The sequence below is a fragment of the Leucopleurus acutus genome (assembly GCF_964270905.1).
Source record: "Leucopleurus acutus genome assembly, chromosome: 12".
NCBI lineage: Eukaryota > Metazoa > Chordata > Mammalia > Artiodactyla > Delphinidae > Leucopleurus > Leucopleurus acutus.
This window is the reverse complement of record NC_139154.1, coordinates 17,473,345-17,493,838: the sequence shown is the minus strand read 5'-3', so window position 1 is coordinate 17,493,838 and position 20,494 is coordinate 17,473,345. Positions and strand designations below refer to the sequence as shown.

Genomic DNA, 20,494 nt, shown 5'->3' with positions numbered 1-20,494 from the left:
GGCCCCTCTGATGGGGTCCTGGCCTGGGAGCAGTGGGGCCCCAGGGGGCCTGCAGGGCCAGGGCACGAGGCTGGGTGAAGGCAGAGTCCGCAGGCTCACCCAGTCCTCCTGTCCTGTGAGGGATGAGTCCTCCAGGCCTGGACGCTGTGGTCGCTCCTCCACGAGGGAGGTGCCCATTAGGTATTGCCCTTCCTCCCCCGCTGCCCATCTGGCCTCTAATCATCTCTCTCAGGGGTTACTTCCCGCTGCCGGCTGCCTCCCAGGCCCGCAGCAGCTGGAGTGCCCCGGGGTTCTTGGGCGCCTCGGTGCCGTCCAGCTCGTGGCTGACCTGGATCCCACAGAACTCCACGGCCAGTCAGCGAGCCAGCACCCTGGGGTCTCACTCTCAACGGACAAACACTGGGTACCCCAGGAGCTGTCCACACCCTACTCATTGGGCCGCCTCAGGGCCAGAGTGGAAACCAGCCAGGTGGTCTGATCTTGGCTCCAGTGAGGGGAGGACCTGACCATCTTCCGCTCTTTGCCACAGGGCACGTAGGTTCTGACCTGGGCGCCTCCATGCTACTTTCAGAAGAGGTGAGAAACATCCTGGCATTTGGAGTCAGGCAGGGCCGGGCCTAAACCCTGGCGCTGCCACTGAGCCCGTGTCACTGTGCGTGGATGTGTTGTCTCTCAGAGCCTGAATTTCCGTCTCTGGAAGGTCGTCCCTACTTTTTGCACAGGGGCCTCATGAGGCTTACATCTGTAGGTAATGGTTGCTAAAGCCCTTTGTCTACGACCCACTGCAGAGGTTTGCATTAAAATACTTTTAAATGTTCTATCAGAACTTCATTTCTCTCCTGTCTCCCTCCATCTCTCACATGGTATCTTCTCGGGGTCCAAGCTTTGGAGCAGGTAGGCAGGAGGCCCAAGGGGGTCAGCAGAGAGCGCACCGTGGTGCTCGACTGCTCTGGGGGTGGCTTGCGCCCTGCCCACCCGCCCTGCTCCACGTGTCGTCACCTCAATAGCCATTTTCCTTAGCGTGGGCTGGATGCTCTTGGGGAGGATGTAGATCCCGCTCTTCCAGGGAACACTTAAGAGTGGCAGCTGCTGTCTGAGGCTCTGAAGGGATGAGGTTGGAGAGCAGGGAGCCTGAGGCCCTGTTGGGCTGGTCCTACTGTCCCCCGCCCTGCCACACACGCAAGCAGGACCCTAAGAGGCTCAACTGCGGCGGCCCCGGAGCCCTATGGGCAGAAGCTGGCAGGGGAGTTAGGGAGAGGTTGGGCAGGCCGGCACCTCCCAGCCCAGTGTTCTGGTTCCCGGGCCCCAGGACTTTGCTGAGGGGCTGCGGTTGGGGGCCGCTGGCTGTGGGGACATGTGGCAGGGGAGTGGGGCAGGGTGAGGGCGCTGGGCACCACACTCCCAGCCGGGCCCTCTCTCCCAGCACCTCAGTCTCGAGGATCAGCTCACAGGACGCCAAGATCTCGCCCTCTTCCTCCTCCAACCCTTTTACAAGGGGGTGCCACCTCATGGGGGGCAGGATCCGTTTTTGGACATCCAGCCAGACCACCGGTGACCACATGCTCCGTCCCCACAAGCTCTCATTGCCCTGGAGGGAAGGGGAAGTTCACAAAACATGGAGGCCAGGCTGGCAGGGGTCTGGCTCCTCCTGGGATTCTGACAACTCTAGGATCAATGCGATGTGCTCTGCGAATCAGGTCCCGCTGGAGCACTTTCCGAATATTCTCTAAAATAAAAGCTCCTGGGCTTCCCTGGTGGTGCAGTGGTTGAGAGTCTGCCTGCCGATGCAGGGGACACGGGTTCGTGCCCCGGTCCGGGAGGATCCCACGTGCCGCGGAGGGGCTGGGCCCGTGAGCCATGGCCGCTGAGCCTGTGCGTCCGGAGCCTGTGCTCCGCAACGGGAGAGGCCACAACAGTGAGAGGCCCACGTACCGCAAAAAAATCAAATAAAATAAAAGCTCCTCACGGAATTCCCTGGCAGTTCAGGGTTAGGACTCCGCGCTTCCACTGCAGTGGGCACAGGTTCAATCCCTGGTCTGGGAACTAAGATCCGGCATGCCGCATGGCACGGCCAAAAAAATACGTTAAAAACTTCTCAGAGCTCTGCCCAGCCCAGCCCACCTTACCTGGGGGTCCCGCTGCCACAGTTCCAACACCACGAATGGTGGGCTCTCTTTGGTGTCCTGGGGGTTCTCGTACAGGAGGAGGTGCTGGAAGATGAGCGTCTGGGCCCACGTAGGGGCTGCAGAGCTCTTCAGGGTTTGGGTACACTGGCTGTGGTTCAAGAAGACCAACCGAATGAAGGGCGCTGTGGGTGGAAGGAGAGCCGTGCCTTTGAGCTGCCGAGTGAGGCTCTCCCCTCTTCTGGCTGCTGCCGCCACCGGACTGGGTACCCGGGGAGGCTCAGGCCAGACAGCCACAGCCACTCGAGCTCCCCAGAAGGCCACCTCAGAGTAAGCCACAGAGCACATGGGCTTATAGCTAGAGGCCCCTTATACCATCATGGTTGGGGCCTAGCCGTCACAGATGTGGAGGGCCCGGCGGCTCCTCTGGAGGGGTTCTGGGGGCCAGGCTACACGTGGCTGCCCTTGCACAGCATCAGCAAGTGGCCTTGGCATCAAGGAACATCACACGACCCTCTCGACGAGGGTGCTGATGCCCAGTGGACACAGCTCCCAGCAGACATCCACTGCCCCAGCTCAGACCCTTGTCCAACAGTCTGGCTCCCAACAAACAGGGCCACTGCCAGCCCAAGGCAGGAGCACGTGACTCACCTGAAACCTCCCATGGGGCCTCCACACAGGGCTAGAAATTGCCACCTCTCCTCCCCACCCCTCATCTTCTGTCCAGCACAAGGGACAAGTGGTTCCCAAGCATGTCATCCTCTCTCTCGCCTTTGTGTCTCATCCTCCCTCTTCCTTGTCAAGGCCCAGCAAACTCCTCCTTCCTCTTCAAGGCTCATCTAAGTGGCCTCCAGTGGGATGAAGCCTCCCTGTCTTGATTCCACAGTGTTGGGGACACACCGCAAGAGCGGTCCCGCCTTGTATTCCTTGTTCTTGTGTCTCTTCCCCAAACCAGGGCCATGAGCTGCTGGGGGCAGGGGTCTGCATGTGTGTCACCCCCTCCTCGCCACATCCTTTATACTGCTGGGTAGCCACATGGAGGGGCTGGGGGAGAAGAGCTGCCCACGCCTACCCTGGAATGTCTGGATGTGGTTGGACATCAGGTTCCGGGCCTGGTAGATGTAGCAGAAGAGCTGGTAGTAGTGGGGCTCTGGGTAAGAGAGGAGCTGTGTCCGCCACCCGTCCCCAGGATCCCCACCCCATGCCCCCTGCTCCCTGCCCTCAGGTGCTGGGTGTCTCCGGGGCCACCCAAGCCGACTCTCAATTGAATGCTCACTGTTGAAGATGCAGTAGATGAAGGGCAGGTTGGGTGGCTGGGTGATCTCTGGGGGAGCCCTCCAGGAGCTCCTGATTCTGTCCAGTCTCCGTGTCGACGACACCATGTCCGCTTCCCTCTTAGCTTGCTGTTTCATATCTAGACTCTGTGCCCAGGACAGACTCCCTGAGGCTCATAGGTGCCTTTCCTGCCTCCCCCAGCCCAGGCCCAGGTCACCCTTCTCCCCACCCAAAGCCTGAGGATGTGGCTCCGGGGCCCAGGTCCCCCCACCTCCAGTGGTCAGTGCATCTGGCCACACGGGGCGTCTCCGTCTGCCTGGCGCACCAGGGGGCCCTGGCTCCGGAGGTGGGGTTGCAGGGAAGAGACACCTAGCCCACTGGGACTTTACCAAGGATCCCTCCAGGAGGAATATGGGTGCAATGCCCTTGACCTTGTTGGGGGCCAGCCTGCGGTGCCAGCGGCGGCGGCGGAACTGGCTCTGGGGCTGAGGGTTCAGGTGGAACTTGGAGCCGAAGACGCCGTACTCCCAGCCTTCCTCGTCCTCAGCCAGGCTGGGGTGGTGCTGCGGGGAGAGCAGAGTCACCCTCTCACCTGGCCGAGGATGGGTCCCATCCATGGTCCCGCCAGGTCCCTGACCAGGCGGCCCCTCACCAGCTGCAGGAAGGACAGGGTCTCCTGCTCGTGGCTCAGCCTCCTGTGGTCCCGGTAGCGCACGCGCGCCCAGCGCCGGCGGCGGCAGGAGTAGTAGGTCTTCTCCACCGAGTTCCAGACCTGGGGCAGCCCCGAGGGCGGGATGCCCACTCCGTACTCCCAGCCTGAGGGACCAGGATACAGCCCGTGGGTGCCCAGGGGCCCAGAGGCTCGGGGGCTTGGACAGGCCTGAGAGATAAGCCCCGGAAGGGCAGGCCGAGGGGGCAGCGCTGTCCCTCACGTCCAGGTCTCTCCGGCCACAAAGGAAGGTGTGGTCACACTGCGTCACCCGGTGGCCTGGGCTCAACTGCCCATCTTACAGACAAGGAAGGTGAGGCTCACAGGCGTCCTGGGACCCGCACAAGGTCACACAGCCCGTAAGTAGCAGAGGCTGCATCTTGAGCCCAGGTCTTCCGACTCCCAGCCCACCGCCCCTTCCCTGGAGCCACCTGGGGTGAACCAGGCTCTGGACGCGACCCCAGTTCACGTGCTCGGGAGGCGCTTAGCACCTGCCCTGTCTCAAAGCTGGGGCCCACGTCTGTGGCAAGGGTGGAGGCCCTGCTCTCCAGAGACTGAGGCCCCCCAGGAACGCAGGCCTACCCCACCCGACAGCCTGGCTACTTTCAGTTCCAGGCCCTGCCGCCCTTAGCCGCTGCCCAGAGGACTGACCTTCACTGTCCACCGCGTGGTTCAGCTCCACAGCCCAGTTCTTCTTCACGTGCCAGCCTTGGGGGCAGTTCACATTCTCCCGGGCCTCCACGGGTTCTCCGTTCTGTGGGTGCACAGAGAGGGCGGGCCAAGGGCCGTGTTCCTCGCCTACTGCAGCCATCGTGGCCTCCAGTCCCCATGAGCAGACCGCTCTTGTTACATCTGATGCCACCCACATGTTCACTTAATATGCTTTTACTGGCTTGCTTTTCCGAACCGTACGCGTATTTTTTAAAGGAAACTATATAAGCAGTGTCAGTGGAACCATTCACCATAAATAGGAAACAACCGTACGAATGACTGTGAAAGCAAAATAGTGTGAGTGAATCTCAGCTGGACGCCGCTGCCTGCCCAAGGCGGCTCTTGGGAAGGGGAGACCAGCGTGCGTGACCGATGGGTTAAACCTCACTGTCCAATCAGTGGCCACCAGCCTCCTGGGGCTCCTTAAATTTAAGTTCGTGAAAAATGAAACAAAATTCGGGAATTCCCCTGTGGTCCAGTGGTTAGGGCTCCACGCTTCCACGGCTGGAGGCCCAGGTTCGATCCCTGGTCGGGGAACTAGGATCCCACGTGCCGCGCGGTGCAGCCAGAAAAAAAGAAACAAAATTCAAAGTTCAGTTCCTTACTGAACTTTGAATTCTGGGTAAAAGCGCCACCTTCGAAAGGGGGAAGGAAAGGTGCCCATTCTGTCGTCCTTCCAGTCCCATTTAGGGGACCTCTCCCCACCACCTTGGGATACAAACCCCATCAGTGCTCACCCAAGGTCACACCAGGGAGCAGGGCTCAGATGGTAACGCCTGATCCAGTGCTCTTTCCATTCAGACACCCCAGCTTCCAAGGTGCCCCCCTGGTTGAATCACTGGCCCCCCCGCGCCCCCTGCTCACCACGTCTGTGTTGGGGATGGCGGCAGGCACCCAGGCCCCCGTGGCGTCTCGGCACTGGTTCTCGTACACCTCCTCCAGCACCTGGCTCTTGTTGATGTCTGTGTCCAGGAGGAGCCTGGGGGCAGTGAGACCCCAAGTTCCCAGCATATCTCCCTGAGCTTACAGGCCCCTGGGGTCCTCCTCTGTTGGCTGAGCGCTGCCGTACCTGGCAGCCCCACCTGCTCTGGGCAAGGCTGGGCAGCGGGGCCTGGCATGCAGGGTAGGGTGGCGGGCGGGTCCCCCTGTCCTATGCACCCCAGCCCCCGGGACCAGGCTGCAGTGGCTGTGTGCCCGCCTCTCTGGGCTGCTGCCTACTGGCCCTCCTGGGTAAAAAGAAGCGTCAGCTCCACTGCTGCCTGTCCAGGGGCTCACAGGCTCCGGGCCCCGCATCCCAGCCTTACCTCCGCTGAGGTTCCACTGTCCATGGCCCCTGCCAGTGCCATCCATGGGGCTCCTTGAAATCTTCCTTGGGGAGGGCCTTGTGCCCCATGACGTCCGAGAAGCTGGGGCAGTGCTGCAGCCACTGCTGTCCCCACTGGTCCTTATACTTGGCCTCGTTCTCGTACTGGGGGAGGGGAGTCCATCAGTGCCTGCTGCCACCCCCAGCATACCCAGCACTGGCCCTAGGTCCCCCACTCTGGGCTGTAAGCACCTCCCAGAAATGTGGTAGTCAGGCAGAGGGCCATGTGGCACCTGCCCGGGGGCAGGAGCAGCGTTGTCGCTTGTAATCGGACGGCACCGCCCCCGCTGTCAATCAGCACAGGCAGCTGCCACTCGTCAAGTGCTCACTGTGGCTGGGCCCATGCCAAGGGCATTACATGAACTAACCCCTTTCAGCCGCACACTCCCATTTCACAGTTGAGGAGACTGAGGCTCAAAGGTCACCTCTACCCCAGGCGGCTCAGCTCTCGAGGAGTGGAGTAGGGTGGATGCCTGTGTTAGAGCCTGGTGGTGCCTGGGATGTGACCTGTCCACCCCGTGTCACTGCTGACCCTGGGGAACCTGGTCCTGCTCCACCACTGCCCTGTCTTTGCTGCCTCTGGACCTTTCTTCCACATTCCCCTTCTGGGCACGCACTCATCCTAAATCCCTCTCTGTCTCAGCACCTCAAGTTCTACAATCTATCCACAACATGCAACTTAGGAACCATGAAAATGTTTTGACAAAGTAAGTTAAAAAGCCCGAAACTCAAAACTCATTTCTCTTCTGTTCTCAGGACCTTCTCCTGAGCCATGTCCTCCCCTCCTCTGATTACAGAGCGGCCTCTGGCCGGCTGCTCACACACCTCCTGGGTTTACGGTTCTAAGGGAACATGCCTCATTTCCGGCCCCTCTGACTGTCCCAGGCCTCCCCCTCCCCGGGACCACCAGGCTGGCCTGCAGGACCCAGCTGGGGTCAGCAGGGGTCCCGGGCTGTCACGCTGATGATGGACGAGACCCCCTGCAAGCAGTCGGAGCCTGGCTCACCTCACACACCCTGAACGAATTGGGAGAAACTCCCCATAAACCTCCGTCTGGGTGAGAGTGACCAGCCCCAGGGGACCATTGAGCTGCGCTCCTGTCACCGCAGCCTACGGCTTGTCAACAGGGGACCTCTTTAGTTTCTGCCACCTCTCTCGAGCCCCTTTCACGGTTCTCAGCTTCTGCCAGTGATGTTCATCTCCACCTTCGGAGCTGGGCTGTTGCCGGGTCACCCTCCCGCCGGCCCCACCCGGGGCCCCGCTCACCGTCTCCGCGGACACGACCACTTCGCCCTGGCGGAGCAGCTGCAGATCCTTGCTGTCGGTCACGTTGCCGAGCCACATGCAGACCCGGAGCTGGGCCGGGAGCGTGTCCTTCTTTCCTTCACCCTCTGGGTACTGAGCCGGAGGTAGGTCAGCAACCACGGGGGTGCAGGCCCCCAGGGGCAGGGGTGCGGGTGAGGGGGGGCACACACACCTGCCCCTTCACCCTGAGCCCTGGGAGCAGGGGCCTCGCACTGAGCTGGGTGATGGCCATAACAGAGGCCGGTACGGGTGCCGCTGGGGAACCTGGGAATGCTCCAGGGAGGACTGGTGCTGATGGGGCCATTGACAACGATGCTTGCTATGCGCCAGGCAACGAGCTAAGTGCTCTGATCCTCACACACCACCACAAGGCGGGCATCGTTATCGCCAGGCCCATTTCACAGAGGAGCAGGCTGAGGCCAGACACGCTCAGGAGTTGGCTCCGGCTCACACAAGCCAGTGAGTGGTAGAGCCAGGATTCAAGTCTCAGTGATTCTTGCAGGATGAGAAGGACTCAGGTGGGCCCTTCCACCATGGCGGAAAGGGCAGTGGGGAGCCAGGGACGTCTCCGAGACGGAGGCAGTGTCCCCCACCTGCCTCCCAGGGCTGTCTTCAGGGCAGGGGACTTGTGGTCAGTCAGCCTTACTTATGGATTGTGTCTGATATGAGGGGCTGGCAACCAAACCTTATAGGTATTAAATATGTAGCTAGCAGCCAGTCGTGGTCCAGGGGAGACAGGACAGGGACAGGACCAAGTGAAGCATCAGATGATGGAGGGGACAAATTGGAGGAATAGTCATGGGTGGCGTGGACTTGGTGTCGGCCACATGCTGATGGTCCCAGGCCCCCGCCTTCCTCTGGAGAACTGTTTAAACCCCATTTCACCTGGTAAAGGGCCTGACGGAGAGGAAGCGGGCATGCCCTTGGGAGGCTCATGGGGGCTGCCCGGGGCGGGGGTGGGGTTCAGGGCTTCTCCCTTGGGATGTCCTAGGCCCTCTCCTCCCCTGAGGACCCCTGGCCTCCCCACCTGCAGGAGGAGGGTCTGTGTCTTCCCACAGAACCTGCCGGAGTGCCGGGCCCCGCTCGGGGAGAACAGGATGGTGTGGGCGGGCACCTGTGCATAGGCCACTCGCTGCTCCCGGGACATCAGCCAGATCATCACGTCCGGGAGGTTTGTCTGGGGCTGCCGGGCGGGACAGCGTCAGGCCCACGTGGCCGGCTCCACGGCCCGCTCCCGGCCGGAGTGGCCAGCACCCACCTCGGGGAGCACGGCGTTGAGGCGGTACAGCCAGCCCTCCACGGTGGCCACCATGTCCCTGGGCTGGGCTTCCTTGGCCTTCCGGGCCAGCTCCTGCAGAAGGAGGCTGCGGAGCTGCCACCTCTTCTTGTCCAGGTCGGTTGCTTTGGGCTGATCAGTCATGCAGGGCAGTGGGCGCCTGTGGCCAGGACCGGGAGGGCGGGGGCTGAGTCTCTCTCCATGTCCCTTGCTCACCATCCCGCCCAGCCTCAGTGCCCTTCCTAGACCCAAGATCCTGCCCCGCGCCTGCTGGCCTGACCCGGGGAGCCCTGCCCACCCTCCTTAGGAAGCCCACTCACTGCGGTCCTGGCCCCTGGGTCCTCATCCTTCCCCTTCCCATCCTCCCAGCCCCTGCAGTGTGCCAGGCTCGTGCTCAGGACCTCCTCGTGGACAGAGGTGTGAGCTGTGAGACAGGGGCCAACCAAACCCGGGCGGGAGTGGGGAGGATCCATGTGGGCTGCCGGGCCAGGAGGAGCCTTACAATGGCTCTTCCAGAACAGGCAGGACCCCAAAGAGGGCCTTGTGGATAGAAGGAGCGGCAGGGGAAAAGGTACGGGCCGGGACTGTGCAGGGCTTGTCTGGACAACGGGGAGGCTGGTTTGGGAGGAGCCCCAGGCATGGGTGTGGGGGGAAAAGTGATGGGTGGGGAGGTCAGGGCCATTTTGGGGGTCCCTGAATGGGAGAGAGGCAGCTCTGTGGTTTGGGGAGAGATCTGCGCAGATCTCATATTTCCTGTGGAGGCAGGGGTGCGGAAGGGTGGCGGTGAGGGCTGTTCTGTAGGGTCCTGTCTGCCCCCCAGACCCTGTGTGAGCCTGGTCTGGCTCAGCCCCTGCCCCGGGTGAGGTGCCCACCGCCCCTACTTGCAGTCCTCCATCAGCTCCCTCAGCAGTTTCTCCCACTGGAGGAGTAGAGCCGGGTCCCTTGGATTCCTCATGGATTTCAGGGTGTCCAGATTGGCTTTCTGCCCAGCAGGAGAGAAGTGGCAAGTGAGCATGGGGCTCCCTCAGGACAGGCTGCAGGGCTGATTGGCCCAAGATGGTTTCAGCCAGGACTTGGGGATATTTGAGGGGTAACCTGGGGATGTCAGTCTGAAGCTGTCACACGCCCTTGCAAGGCTAGGATTCCCACCCACCCTCCCAATGGGTGGCGGGAAGGAGCCAGGACAGGGTGGGACGGTGAAGAGGTTACAGGGCCCTGACACTGGGCTCCCCTTCTATCGGTGCGAGAAAGTCATATCTGAGGCGGGGGCACCAGGTGGCTCTCCTGCCTAAAACTGCTCTGCGGCTTCCTTCCTTAACAGTCATGAAGACCTTTTGTGATCGGACCCTTCCCAGCTTCCCTGGCCTTATTTCCACCTCACCTCCAGGCCCCCACCACCCCCGAACTTCCTATCACCATGGCTCTGCCTGTCGTTCCCTTCTCTACCCCCAGCAAGACTCTGCTCCAATGTCATCTCCTTTTTGAACACCTCCTCTGACTCTCCTCTCTTCATCTCCCCCACCCCAATCTCTCTGCCCCCATGGTTCTCCTGCATCTCCACCGCAGCCCTACTGCACTGCGTACCGCCTATTTGCATATCCGACTTCCCTGCTGGCGAAGACTGTGTCTACCCATCGTTGTGTCTTCAGTGCCTGTGTCTGGCACGTCTGTCTCAATTGGTGTGGAGTGCATGAGAGAGCTGAGTGACCGGGTTCCTAAGACTGCGATTCATTTTCCCAAGTCTCCCATCAATGACCCGGGTCCTTCCCTGTACCGCCACCCCATCCCCCATCCCCACACCACTCACCAGGCGGTCCCGAGTGAACTGGAGGAGGTTGAGGCAGTTCATGCGGAAGCTGACGTCCTCCCAGTAGGAGGTCACGGCCACGACGGGCTTGGTGTTGTACCAGGGCACATAATGGTAGATGTTCCCTGAGACACAGAGACACGAGCAGGGGGTGGGGGCTGGAGGTCTGAGGGACAGTGTTCCCTCACTGTGTCCCCTCAGAGGACCTTTCTTGGGCTACTTCATTCCTCTAGGATCTGCTAAGCATCCTTACTAGACTCCTCCTACTGGAAGGTGGGCTGCAGGCCAGTCCAGGATGGACGCGCTTTGATGAGCACAGCCGGCTGGCCGGAGCATTCACTGTGCTCAGTGTCACACAGCCTTACGAGTCCGCAGTTTATAGGTGGGAAAACCCAGGCTAGTGATGGGAAGCAGTTTCCCTGTGGTGGCACAACCAGGTGGTATAAAGCAGGCATTCAGTTCCAGAGCCCGTGCCCCTAACTCAGGCAAGATGCCAAGGCCAGGGGCCTGCCCTGAGGTAGGGTCTTCCTTCTGGGTGGTGGGTAGGCACATGAGGAGTGGGTCCTGTGTTCGGGAGCCCCAGGGTTTGGTTGGCGTAGGCAGACATCTGACATGAAGGGCCTGCCGTGCAGAGGAGTGGGGTAGAGGAGTAAGCATGGACACAGCCAGTGATGGGCTTGGCAGGCTGGGTTTCCCGGCCATGATCCTTATTGAAAAGAGCGGGGGACTTCCCTGGTGGTGCAGTGGTTAAGAATCCGCTTGCCAATGCAGGGGACATGGGTTCGAGCCCTGGCCCAGGAAGATCCCACATGCCGCGGAGAAGCTAAGCCCGTGCACCACAACTACTGAGCCTGTGCTCTAGAGCCCGTGCTCCGAAACAAGAGAAGCCACCGCAATGAGAAGCCCGCGCACCTCAACGAAGACCCATCGCAGCCAAAAAATAAAATAATAAATAAATTTATTTAAAAAAAGAAAAGGGGGGGAAAAGCTAGGTGAAGCATAAAGGAATCATTTTTTTTTTTTTTGGTCCGCACTGTGTGGCTTGCGGGATTTTAATTCCCTGACCAGGGATCGAACCCGGTCCCATGAGAGTGAAAGCATGGAGTCCTAACCACTGGACCACCAGGGAATTCCCAAGGGATTCTTTTTATGAGATGTATTGCTGGGTTGACACAAAAGCAAGAAATCCACAGAAAACAAAAATAAAGTAAAAGCAGAAAGTCTGTGAGGCAAGCGGAAGCAAAGCGGACTTTTGTCCTCTGAGTTTCTGGCAAATCTTGGAGAACCGGTTCTTTTTGACAACTGCCAGGGCCCAGGAGAGACAGCCGAACACTGCCCGGGGTGGGCAATCTAACAGGACACCCCATGTGACATGGGTGGAATTGCATCCCCTGTAAAACTATGTTGAAGTCCCAATCCCTGCTACCTTTGCATGTGACCTTATTTGGAAATAGGGTCATTGCAGCTGTAATTAGGTAAAACGAGATCGTACTGGAGTAGGTTGGACCCTTAACCCATAAGGACTGGTGTCCTTATAAGCAGAGGAGAGGGACAGAGAGATGACAGGCCTGTAGAGACAAGAGACAGAGGCAGAACACCGTGTGGACATGGAGGCAGAGATGCAGTGATATATCTACAAGCCAAGGAGCACCGAAGATGGCAGGCAACACGTAGGAGCTGGGAGAGAGGCGTGGAAGAGATTCTTCCCCGGATCCATCAGAAGGAATCAACCCACCAACACCTTGATTTCAGACTTCTAGCCTCCAGAACTGTGAGAGAACTCATTCGTGTTATAAGCCGCCCAATTTGCAGTACATTCTGATGGCAGCCCGAGCAAACTAGTCTGCTATGCAGAGCTGGCACTGCAAACCCTAAACCCTCATTGAGTGAGAAAGAATCCACCACACGGAAGAAGACAGTAAGGAAACTCGCCCATCTCCAGCGTGGCTCTGGGTAGAGGGGCAGGAATTTTCCTGAAAATTTGTAACCACAAGTGGGGCCTCATACAGGTTGCATTCTTCACTCATGCCACCTGCACGGTCCAGAGAAAACTTGACGCAGTCTCTGGTTGGCAGTGCCCCAGGTAACTAGAGGAGGCAAAGACAAATCCTCACTGGAGCATGAAATTTGGGTCAAGTCCCAAAGGATTCCCACAGATAAAGTTCCAAGAAAACGAGCAGCTAAGAAGCAATATACATACCCTCTACCCCAGCAATTCTGCTCCTACGTATACAACCAACAGAAAGGCATAGAACAGCATTATCAAGAGAAAAATGTTCACAGTAGCACTACTCATAACGGTCCAAAATCTCCTTCAGCAGTAGAAGGCATAAATAAATTACGGTATTTGCACAATGGAATACTATACAGCCATGAGAATAAACGAGCCACAACTACACCCAACAGCATCTAGGTTTGTGAATGCATTTCACAAATAAAATGATGAGCAAAAGAAGCCAGGCACAAAACAATACATACTATATGATTTCTTTTATATAAAGTTAAAAACCAGACAAAACCAACTGGCAGTTAGGAGAGGGATAGCAGCCCTTGGCAGAGAGGGGCTGAGGGCTCAAGGGGCCTCTGGGATGTCGGGACTTGGTTTCGTGGTCTGAATGTTATGTGGGTATGTTTGCCTTGCGGTAATTCATTGAGCTGGACGCTTTGGTTTGTGTACTCCTCCATAGATGTGTTATACTTGAATCGAAAGTTTACTCAAGGGCTTCCCTGGTGGCGCAATGGTTGGGAGTCCGCCTGCCAATGCAGGGGACACGGGTTCGTGCCCCGGTCCGAGAAGATCCCACGTGCCGCGGAGCGGCTGGGCCCGTGAGCCATGGCCGCTGAGCCTGCGCATCTGGAGCCTGTGCTCCGCAACGGGAGAGGCCACAGCAGTGAGAGGCCCACGTACCGCAAAAAAAAAAAAAGTTTACTCAAGAATTTAAGGAAATAGTGGGAGCAAAAAAGGCAACGTACATAAAATACAGTGTGTCAAATGGTGGAAAATGCTGTGGAGAAGGATGAAGTGAGAGAGAGGGAGAGGGATCTGCCAGAAGGTTTTAATAGAATGGTTGATTACCTAAGACCTCTCGTGAAAAATCTAGAAGAAATTATGCAGAATGCAGTCCAGAGAGATGAAAAACGTGGAAGAAAGATTTTTTTTAATGGTCCATATTAAATGGGCCAGATTTAATAGCTTTCTTTCTTTCTTTCTTTCCTGCGTTGTGTCTTCGTTGCTGCACACAGGCTTTCTCTAGCTGCGGTGAGCAGGGGCTACTCTTCGTTGTGGTGCGTGGGCTTCTCAGTGTGGTGGCTTCTCTTATTGTGGAGCATGGGCTCTAGGTGCATGGGCTTCAGTAGTTGTGGCACTAGGGCTCAGTAGTTGTGGCGCACGGGCTAAGTTGCTCCGTGGCATGATGGGATCTTCCTGGACCAGGGCTCGAACCTGTGTCTCCTGAGTTAGCAGGCGGATTCTTAACCACTGCGCCACCACAGAAGTCCCAAAAGATTTTAAAATGTGCAGAACAGCACAAGAAGTTCCACAGAGGATAGAGTGAATTCGAGACAGAGCTAGGAAAGAAAAGGGGAAGAGGTAATCTTCAAAGAGAAAGTATTTTATAATTATCCAGAATCGTTGAAAAGACGCCAGTTTCAGACCCTGGCACTGAGTGAATCACTGGAATGACAAATAAGCAGGGATCCATGACTGGGGCTCTCAGATATGAGCGTGCCGATACGAGACAGCAATTTTCTTCTTCTACTCTTGGAGAGCATACAAAAGCAACAAGGAGAAGGAAAATAACTCCATTTTCAGCAAAACAAGGAGACAGATATAATCTGCAGGCTCAAAATACACATAAGGGCTGCCAAAAGCAACTGTGAGTGCCCTAGGAGCTGCAAGTATTGAAGGGTGGCAGAAGTCACCTGCAGGGAAGGAACAGCAAGACAGGCAGCGAGAGTCACGGCATGATGGGAGCCGAGTGCAGAAAGTGCCGGCAAAAATCCACCCCCAGAACGAACTCAGGACTCGGACAAGGACATGTGAGCCGGCAAAACTCAGAAAACGAATAGAAAACAACCAAAAACATCACAGGAAGGAAGACCACATGAAAGGAAGCCCAAGGGACATTAGACTCTGCAGACAATCCAGTGAGAGGCACAGAAATAAGAAAAGCGACCAAAATAAGATCCAAAAAGGATCAGGGAGAAAGTGACAGATATAGAAGAAAACCAAGGAGAATTATTAAGGTCATAAATGGAGACCCCCAAAGTAGAAAACCTGAACAATGGAACAGAATATTTAAAAATATAATTTCAAAAAACTCACATGGGAAAAGGATAGTCCTTTTAACAAATGGTGCTTGAAAAATTGGATACCCATATGACAATTAATTCAAAATGAATCACAGAGCTAAATGTAAGAATTAAAACTAAAACATTTGAGAAGAAAGAATTGGAGAAAATCTTCACGATCCTGGGTTGGGCAAAGAGTTCTTAGGTATGACACGATAAAAGAAAAAAAAAAAATTGAACTTCAGCCAGTTGAAAATGTTTGCACTTCAAAAGACACCATTAAGGGCTTCCCTGGTGGCGCAGTGGTTGAGAGTCTGCCTGCCGATGCAGGGGACACGGGTTCGTGCCCCGGTCCGGGAAGATCCCACATGCCGCGGAGCGGCTGGGCCCGTGAGCCATGGCCGCTGAGCCTGCGCGTCTGGAGCCTGTGCTCCGCGACGGGAGAGGCCACAACAGTGAGAGGCCCGCGTACCACAAAAAAAAAAAAAAAAAAAAAACAGGCAGACAAGGGGGATGCATGGAAAGCCCTCCATGGGTGATGAGAGGGTGAAGCTGACAAAGATGAAAGTGAGATAGTGTTCCTCTAGAGCAGTGGTTCTCAAACTTTAGCGCACATCCCAGTCACCTGGAGGGCTTGTTGAAACGCAGATTGCTGTTCTGTTTCCTGCTTCTGTAGGTGTGGGGTGAAGCCAAGAATATGCATTTCTATCAGTTCCCAGGTGACGTTGATGGGGCTGGCCTAGGGACTGCACTTCGAGAAACTTATAGTGCCCCATAGAAGTGTCCAATGAGTATACATTGGATGAAAGGATGGATGGGTGGATGGGTGGTTGGTTGCATGATTGGGTTAGTGGATGGGTGGTAGTTGAATGGATGAATGTGTGGATAAGTGGATTCAAGGATGGATGGAAGGTGGGCAGGTGAGTAGTGGATGGTAGCCACATGGCTGGATGGGGGTGGTTCAGAGTAGCAGGAAAGAAGATGAGGTTGGGAAGCTGTGGTGTGGAATGTAGTGTAGAGAAGGACTTGAAGTTAAAACCTAGTTTCAGTTCTTGGCGTGGGTTCACCACCTACTAGCTAGCTGTGCAATGTTGGCAGGTAACTTCACCTCCCTGAAGCTCACTTTCCTCACGTCTAAATGTGGGTTAACAATGCCTATGAATGTACCGTGAGCCAATACCATTAAAAGGGCCAACACAGAGCCCGGCATGCACTGGCTGCTCTCAACTCTTTTGTTGGATCTGACTCTTACCATCATATATCACTTGGCTGTACTGTGTGGTGGAGACGAGAGGCTTGTAACTCAGGTCCGTCTTGTTTCCATAGTGACCAATGCTGACCTCGAATTGTATCAGGTCCTTAAAGTTGGGCATCATGGTACAGGAAAGGAAGATGACGCACAGTCCATACTTCTGGCGGTTCTGGTGCTTCTAAAACAATAACCCACCACATCCCCAGTGCGTAAGCCAAGGGATGAACAAGGCTATAGAGACAGGCAGGGAGGCAAGCATGAGGTGCCCAGTTTCTTTCAAAAGCTACCTTTGCTTCTATTCAGGGTGACCTAGACCATCACCGAACCCCTGCCCCCTTTCAAAATCCTGCCTTGACTCCCACTCACCTGGCTGATCAAGGGAAGTTCCTCCCAGGACTTCCGTCACCTGGCCCCCTCCACCCAGCCGGCCCTGGTTCCTCCTCTTCCTGAAATCAGGCAGGGGGGTCTGCTCCCTGGTCAGGCTAGACTCTCAGTTGGGCTACCCCCACCCCTCTCCGTTTTGCCTAAATGCCCCCCATCGGATGAGACCGAGTGTGGGCAGGGGTGCGTGGTGGAGGATGCATACTCACACACATCTGCTCTTGGCTTTTGTCAAACCCCGTCCTCCCACCGTGAGTCCGTCTGCTCAGGTCCTCTATCCATCATGTGAGCCCCTCTCTCATTTCCACTGTCTACGTCTGCCCTACTTATGCATTCTCCCAGTCTGCTCACTAGCTCAAGTCTCCCCCTCTTAAAAAATAACCCTCCTTCTCCCGTCTGAGCCACTATCTAGCTGTAACCTGATCTTATCTCCTTCAACTTTGCAGCCAAGTTTCTATACACTTGCCTCTATGCACCATCTGTAACTTCTCCCTCCCGCCCACGGCAGCCTGGCTTCTCTCCTGACCCAAGGCTACTGGTGTCTTCCTAATAACCAGCACACGCTTTTGGGTCCTCAGCCCTTTTCTCCTCCACATTCAGATCGCTGCTCGCTCCTTTCTGCAACTCTCCCCTCCGGAGGCTGCCTCAGTTCTCCGCTTTGCAGACTCCCCCTCCGTCTCTCTGCAGAGTCACCCTCCTCCTCCTCCAGTCTCATAGGCTGTGCTTCCTGATGGGCTTCAGCCTCAGCCCCCTTCTCCTTTCACTCCACCTACTCCCCAGGGCAATTCCTCCAGAACCTTGGATAGATCCTTGGATGTGTGTTGATGACACATCTGGCTGTCTAGCAGCCTTGGGGACTGGTCTTCGTGGGTGTCTCACAAACACACGTCAAAGGTGGGACTCATCATCTCCCCCAGACCTGTTCCTCCTTTGGGGAGCCCATGTTGATATATGCCCCCCACCTTCCCACCTCGCCACCTGAGGCAGAAAATGGGAGTCAGCCTCACTTCTTAGTGTCCTGTCGGTCAGTGGCTCTGATCGTTGTTTCCAGAGGGTCTCTGGCACCTGCTCCCTCCTCTCCAGTTCTCCTCCCCTGTAACTGTGTCCCCATTCCTCCTAAGTGGGTGGCCCAATTTACTCCCTTCCAGTCTATTCCTGACTCTGTTCCTCCTGCCCCTTCCTGCCTCAGTGACCCTCCTTAGCCTTCAGGAAGAAATCCAGGCTCCTTAGAACATCATTTCTCCTTAAATGGGTTACACATCTCTTAAACTGAAGCCTTGTCTTTACTGGGTCCCCTAACCTCCTGGGATTGGCACGGCAGGAAGCCCCGTAGGGGCTTAGCAAAGACTCAGGTGGATCGACCAAACATCCTCACACATCCAAAAAGCTCATTCCACTGCTGGCCAGGGCCTCTTGCAATGTCAGAAACGGGACCCACAGCAGACCAGGGGCAGGCAGAGGAGCTCCTTCTTCCTGTGGTTACCTCTACGCTGATCACATCTTGGGAGAGATCCTTCATCGTAGCATCTTGATGGGACTTGACGTGGGTGATTAACTCCAGGAAGACTCGGCCTCGATAAGCTAAACCATCCTTAACAATGTTGGGAATAGTCTAGCGTGACAGGAAGGAAAACGGCGAGAAAAGGGATGAGAGAAAAAAAAAACAACAACCAGGAAAGTCTCCCCTGAAACCTCTGAAGGAAGGACAGGGTTGTCCTGTAACTTCCTACCTAGGGCTGACCACAGTCCCAGGGAGGAATTCCAGAAACTCCAGTCACGGCCATGCCTGGAAACCTCTGGGCCCTGAGCCATCTTCTACACCCTTAGGTCCACTCTTCCCCTTCATGCAGTTCTACCTGCTGGCCCATCTGAAGGGCCCTGTTCCTGGTAAACCCTTCATGCTTGGAGGGGACCGTGGTACCTATTGAATTATCCCAGCCTGGCCAATCAGGACAGGCCCCGCCTCCTCAGCAACAGTGATTGGTCAAAGGGGAGCACACATGACCTAGGAAGGCCAATTAGAATGCTTCCCTGGCCTTCCCTAGTAGAGGCTTCTATGGTCCCCTTCCCAGCAGGGAGGCAAGGCTGCAGTAGGAATGAATGAGGCCCAGGAAAGAGCAGGAGAGATGAGAGATGGAGTGAGCATGGGAGAGTCTCCTAACGGCATTGAGGTCCTGGTTTCTGCAGCCCTTCCTCACTCAGATTCCTTCCCAGCCCCATTCCCTTCTTTTGCCAATTGGCTTTCTGGCATTTACCACCAGTCTTGAATAACCCAGTGCTTTTCCACATTTACCTGTGCTGTTTCTTTTGTTGCCTATGACGTTCCACCTGCCGAAACTCTTACCTGAGGTCTCATCTCAACGTCCCTTCCTCAGTGACCGCCCAGAGCACTCCATCTGTTCCTTTCTTGGGCCACCGCACATGCCCCGTATTTATATGGCCATTTACGTACAGCCTTCAAGTCCTCTACTGGAGTGCGGTGGACAGAAACCAGGGCCTGGCCCTCCCCAGGCAGTCCCCAGGCCCCGGTGCCTTACACATGGTTGGTTTTACCTCCTCTGTTCCCTCGAGCTGACATGAGAAGCTTACAGCGTCTTCCTCCTTGATCCTGAAAGGAGCCTTTTTACCCCCACGGAGAGTCAGGAAGCTGGGCCCAAAGCAGGGGAGGAAGCCAGAGTACATGCCTGCAAGGGGAGAGGGTGAGAAGGTTCCCCAGGCCCGGGGGGGGGAGAGGTGCAGGAGGCGGGGCCGGGGGCTTGCTTGCCTTCTATTTCTGCTCCAGTGGACGAGATCTGGTTGAGGAACAGGCTGACCGTCCCGATCTCATCATGGCACTTGTTCCCGGGGCTGGAGAGAAACACACCCTGCAGGCTGAGCCCCTGGCCCAGCTCTGATTTCTTCCTCCCTGGCGTGTTTTCCAGTCTCCACCCAGTTGCTCACCAGTCCAAGACTCTGAACTTGATGTAGCTGGAGAGGCAGGGCAGCTGCAAGGGGCAAGCGAGAGGGGCAGTGGGTGCCTGCTCGGATGGCCTGGGCCTTGCTGAAACTGGGAGCAGGTGGAAAGTCCTGAGTCTGGGTCAAGGCCTGGCTCGGTTACCAGTGAGCCCAGTGGGACTGACCATGGGAGCTTATGGACCTTTGGCTGTGGGCCCCCCACTGCATCGGCCCTTTGCAAGGGCCTGGGAAAGGCCTTGCACTGTGTCCCATGATCATTTTGTATTCTTATTCTTAAAATGGCCCCTCATTATATAAGTTCCCTAGTGGACCTGGCTTCCCTGGTGGCACAGTGGTTAAGAATCCGCCTGCCAATGCAGGGGACATGGGTTCGAGCCCTGGTCTGGGAAGATCCCATATGCCGCAGAGCAACTAAGCCCGCAAGCCACAACTACTGAGCCCACGTGCCACAACTACTGAAGCCTGTGTGCCTACAGACGGTGCTCTGCAACAAGGGAAGCCATGAAAATGAGAAGTCCACGCACCTCAACGAAGACCCAACACAGTCAAAAATAAAAACAAATAAATAAATAAATGTATAAAACTTATTTTATAAATTTTATAAAATAAATCGGGTCCTAGTGGACCAGAGTCCACCCTACTTTGGGCTGCATGATTGCGGTCCTCACACGGCCCTTCAGTCTGGAGGCGTGTTTACCAAGCCTCATGGGGAGGCTGTAGGCCTCGAATGTCTTCCTCACATTTAACAGTTAACCTTTATTTATTTATTTTAATTTAATTTAATTTAATTTTTTTTTGGCCATGCCCTGCAGCTTGTGGGATCTTAGTTCCCCGACCAGGGATTGAACCTGGGCCCTCAGCACTGAGAGGACAGAGTCCTAACCACTGGACCGCCAAGGAATTCCCTAGCACCTAACCTTTAAACAGCGGGACATCTATCTCCTCAAAGAGTAAATCATAATAGCTGCCACTCTGGGGAGGCTTCTGTCGTCCCCAGCATGTCCTGAATGGTCTACGTGGATCACCTGAGAGACCCACCCCGCCCAC

General features: G+C 56.3%; 1 protein-coding gene across 1 annotated transcript in view; it reads right to left on the bottom strand.

Moving 5' to 3' along the window:
- The window catches only part of FER1L5 (fer-1 like family member 5), a gene marked incomplete at both ends in the record, with an annotated part of 55,397 nt that overhangs the window by 7,855 nt on the left and 27,048 nt on the right, over nt 1–20,494 (bottom strand). The window contains 20 exons of the mRNA XM_082851232.1: nt 1,000–1,089; nt 1,412–1,588; nt 2,127–2,308; nt 3,196–3,273; nt 3,400–3,544; nt 3,788–3,952; nt 4,051–4,214; nt 4,759–4,861; nt 5,683–5,797; nt 6,123–6,286; nt 7,448–7,579; nt 8,514–8,669; nt 8,745–8,922; nt 9,644–9,744; nt 10,570–10,694; nt 16,112–16,289; nt 17,976–18,104; nt 19,082–19,176; nt 19,257–19,339; nt 19,433–19,476. Coding sequence (XP_082707358.1) covers nt 1,000–1,089; nt 1,412–1,588; nt 2,127–2,308; nt 3,196–3,273; nt 3,400–3,544; nt 3,788–3,952; nt 4,051–4,214; nt 4,759–4,861; nt 5,683–5,797; nt 6,123–6,286; nt 7,448–7,579; nt 8,514–8,669; nt 8,745–8,922; nt 9,644–9,744; nt 10,570–10,694; nt 16,112–16,289; nt 17,976–18,104; nt 19,082–19,176; nt 19,257–19,339; nt 19,433–19,476 — 2,604 coding nt within the window. The remainder of the gene's footprint in view (nt 1–999; nt 1,090–1,411; nt 1,589–2,126; nt 2,309–3,195; nt 3,274–3,399; nt 3,545–3,787; nt 3,953–4,050; nt 4,215–4,758; nt 4,862–5,682; nt 5,798–6,122; nt 6,287–7,447; nt 7,580–8,513; nt 8,670–8,744; nt 8,923–9,643; nt 9,745–10,569; nt 10,695–16,111; nt 16,290–17,975; nt 18,105–19,081; nt 19,177–19,256; nt 19,340–19,432; nt 19,477–20,494) is intronic.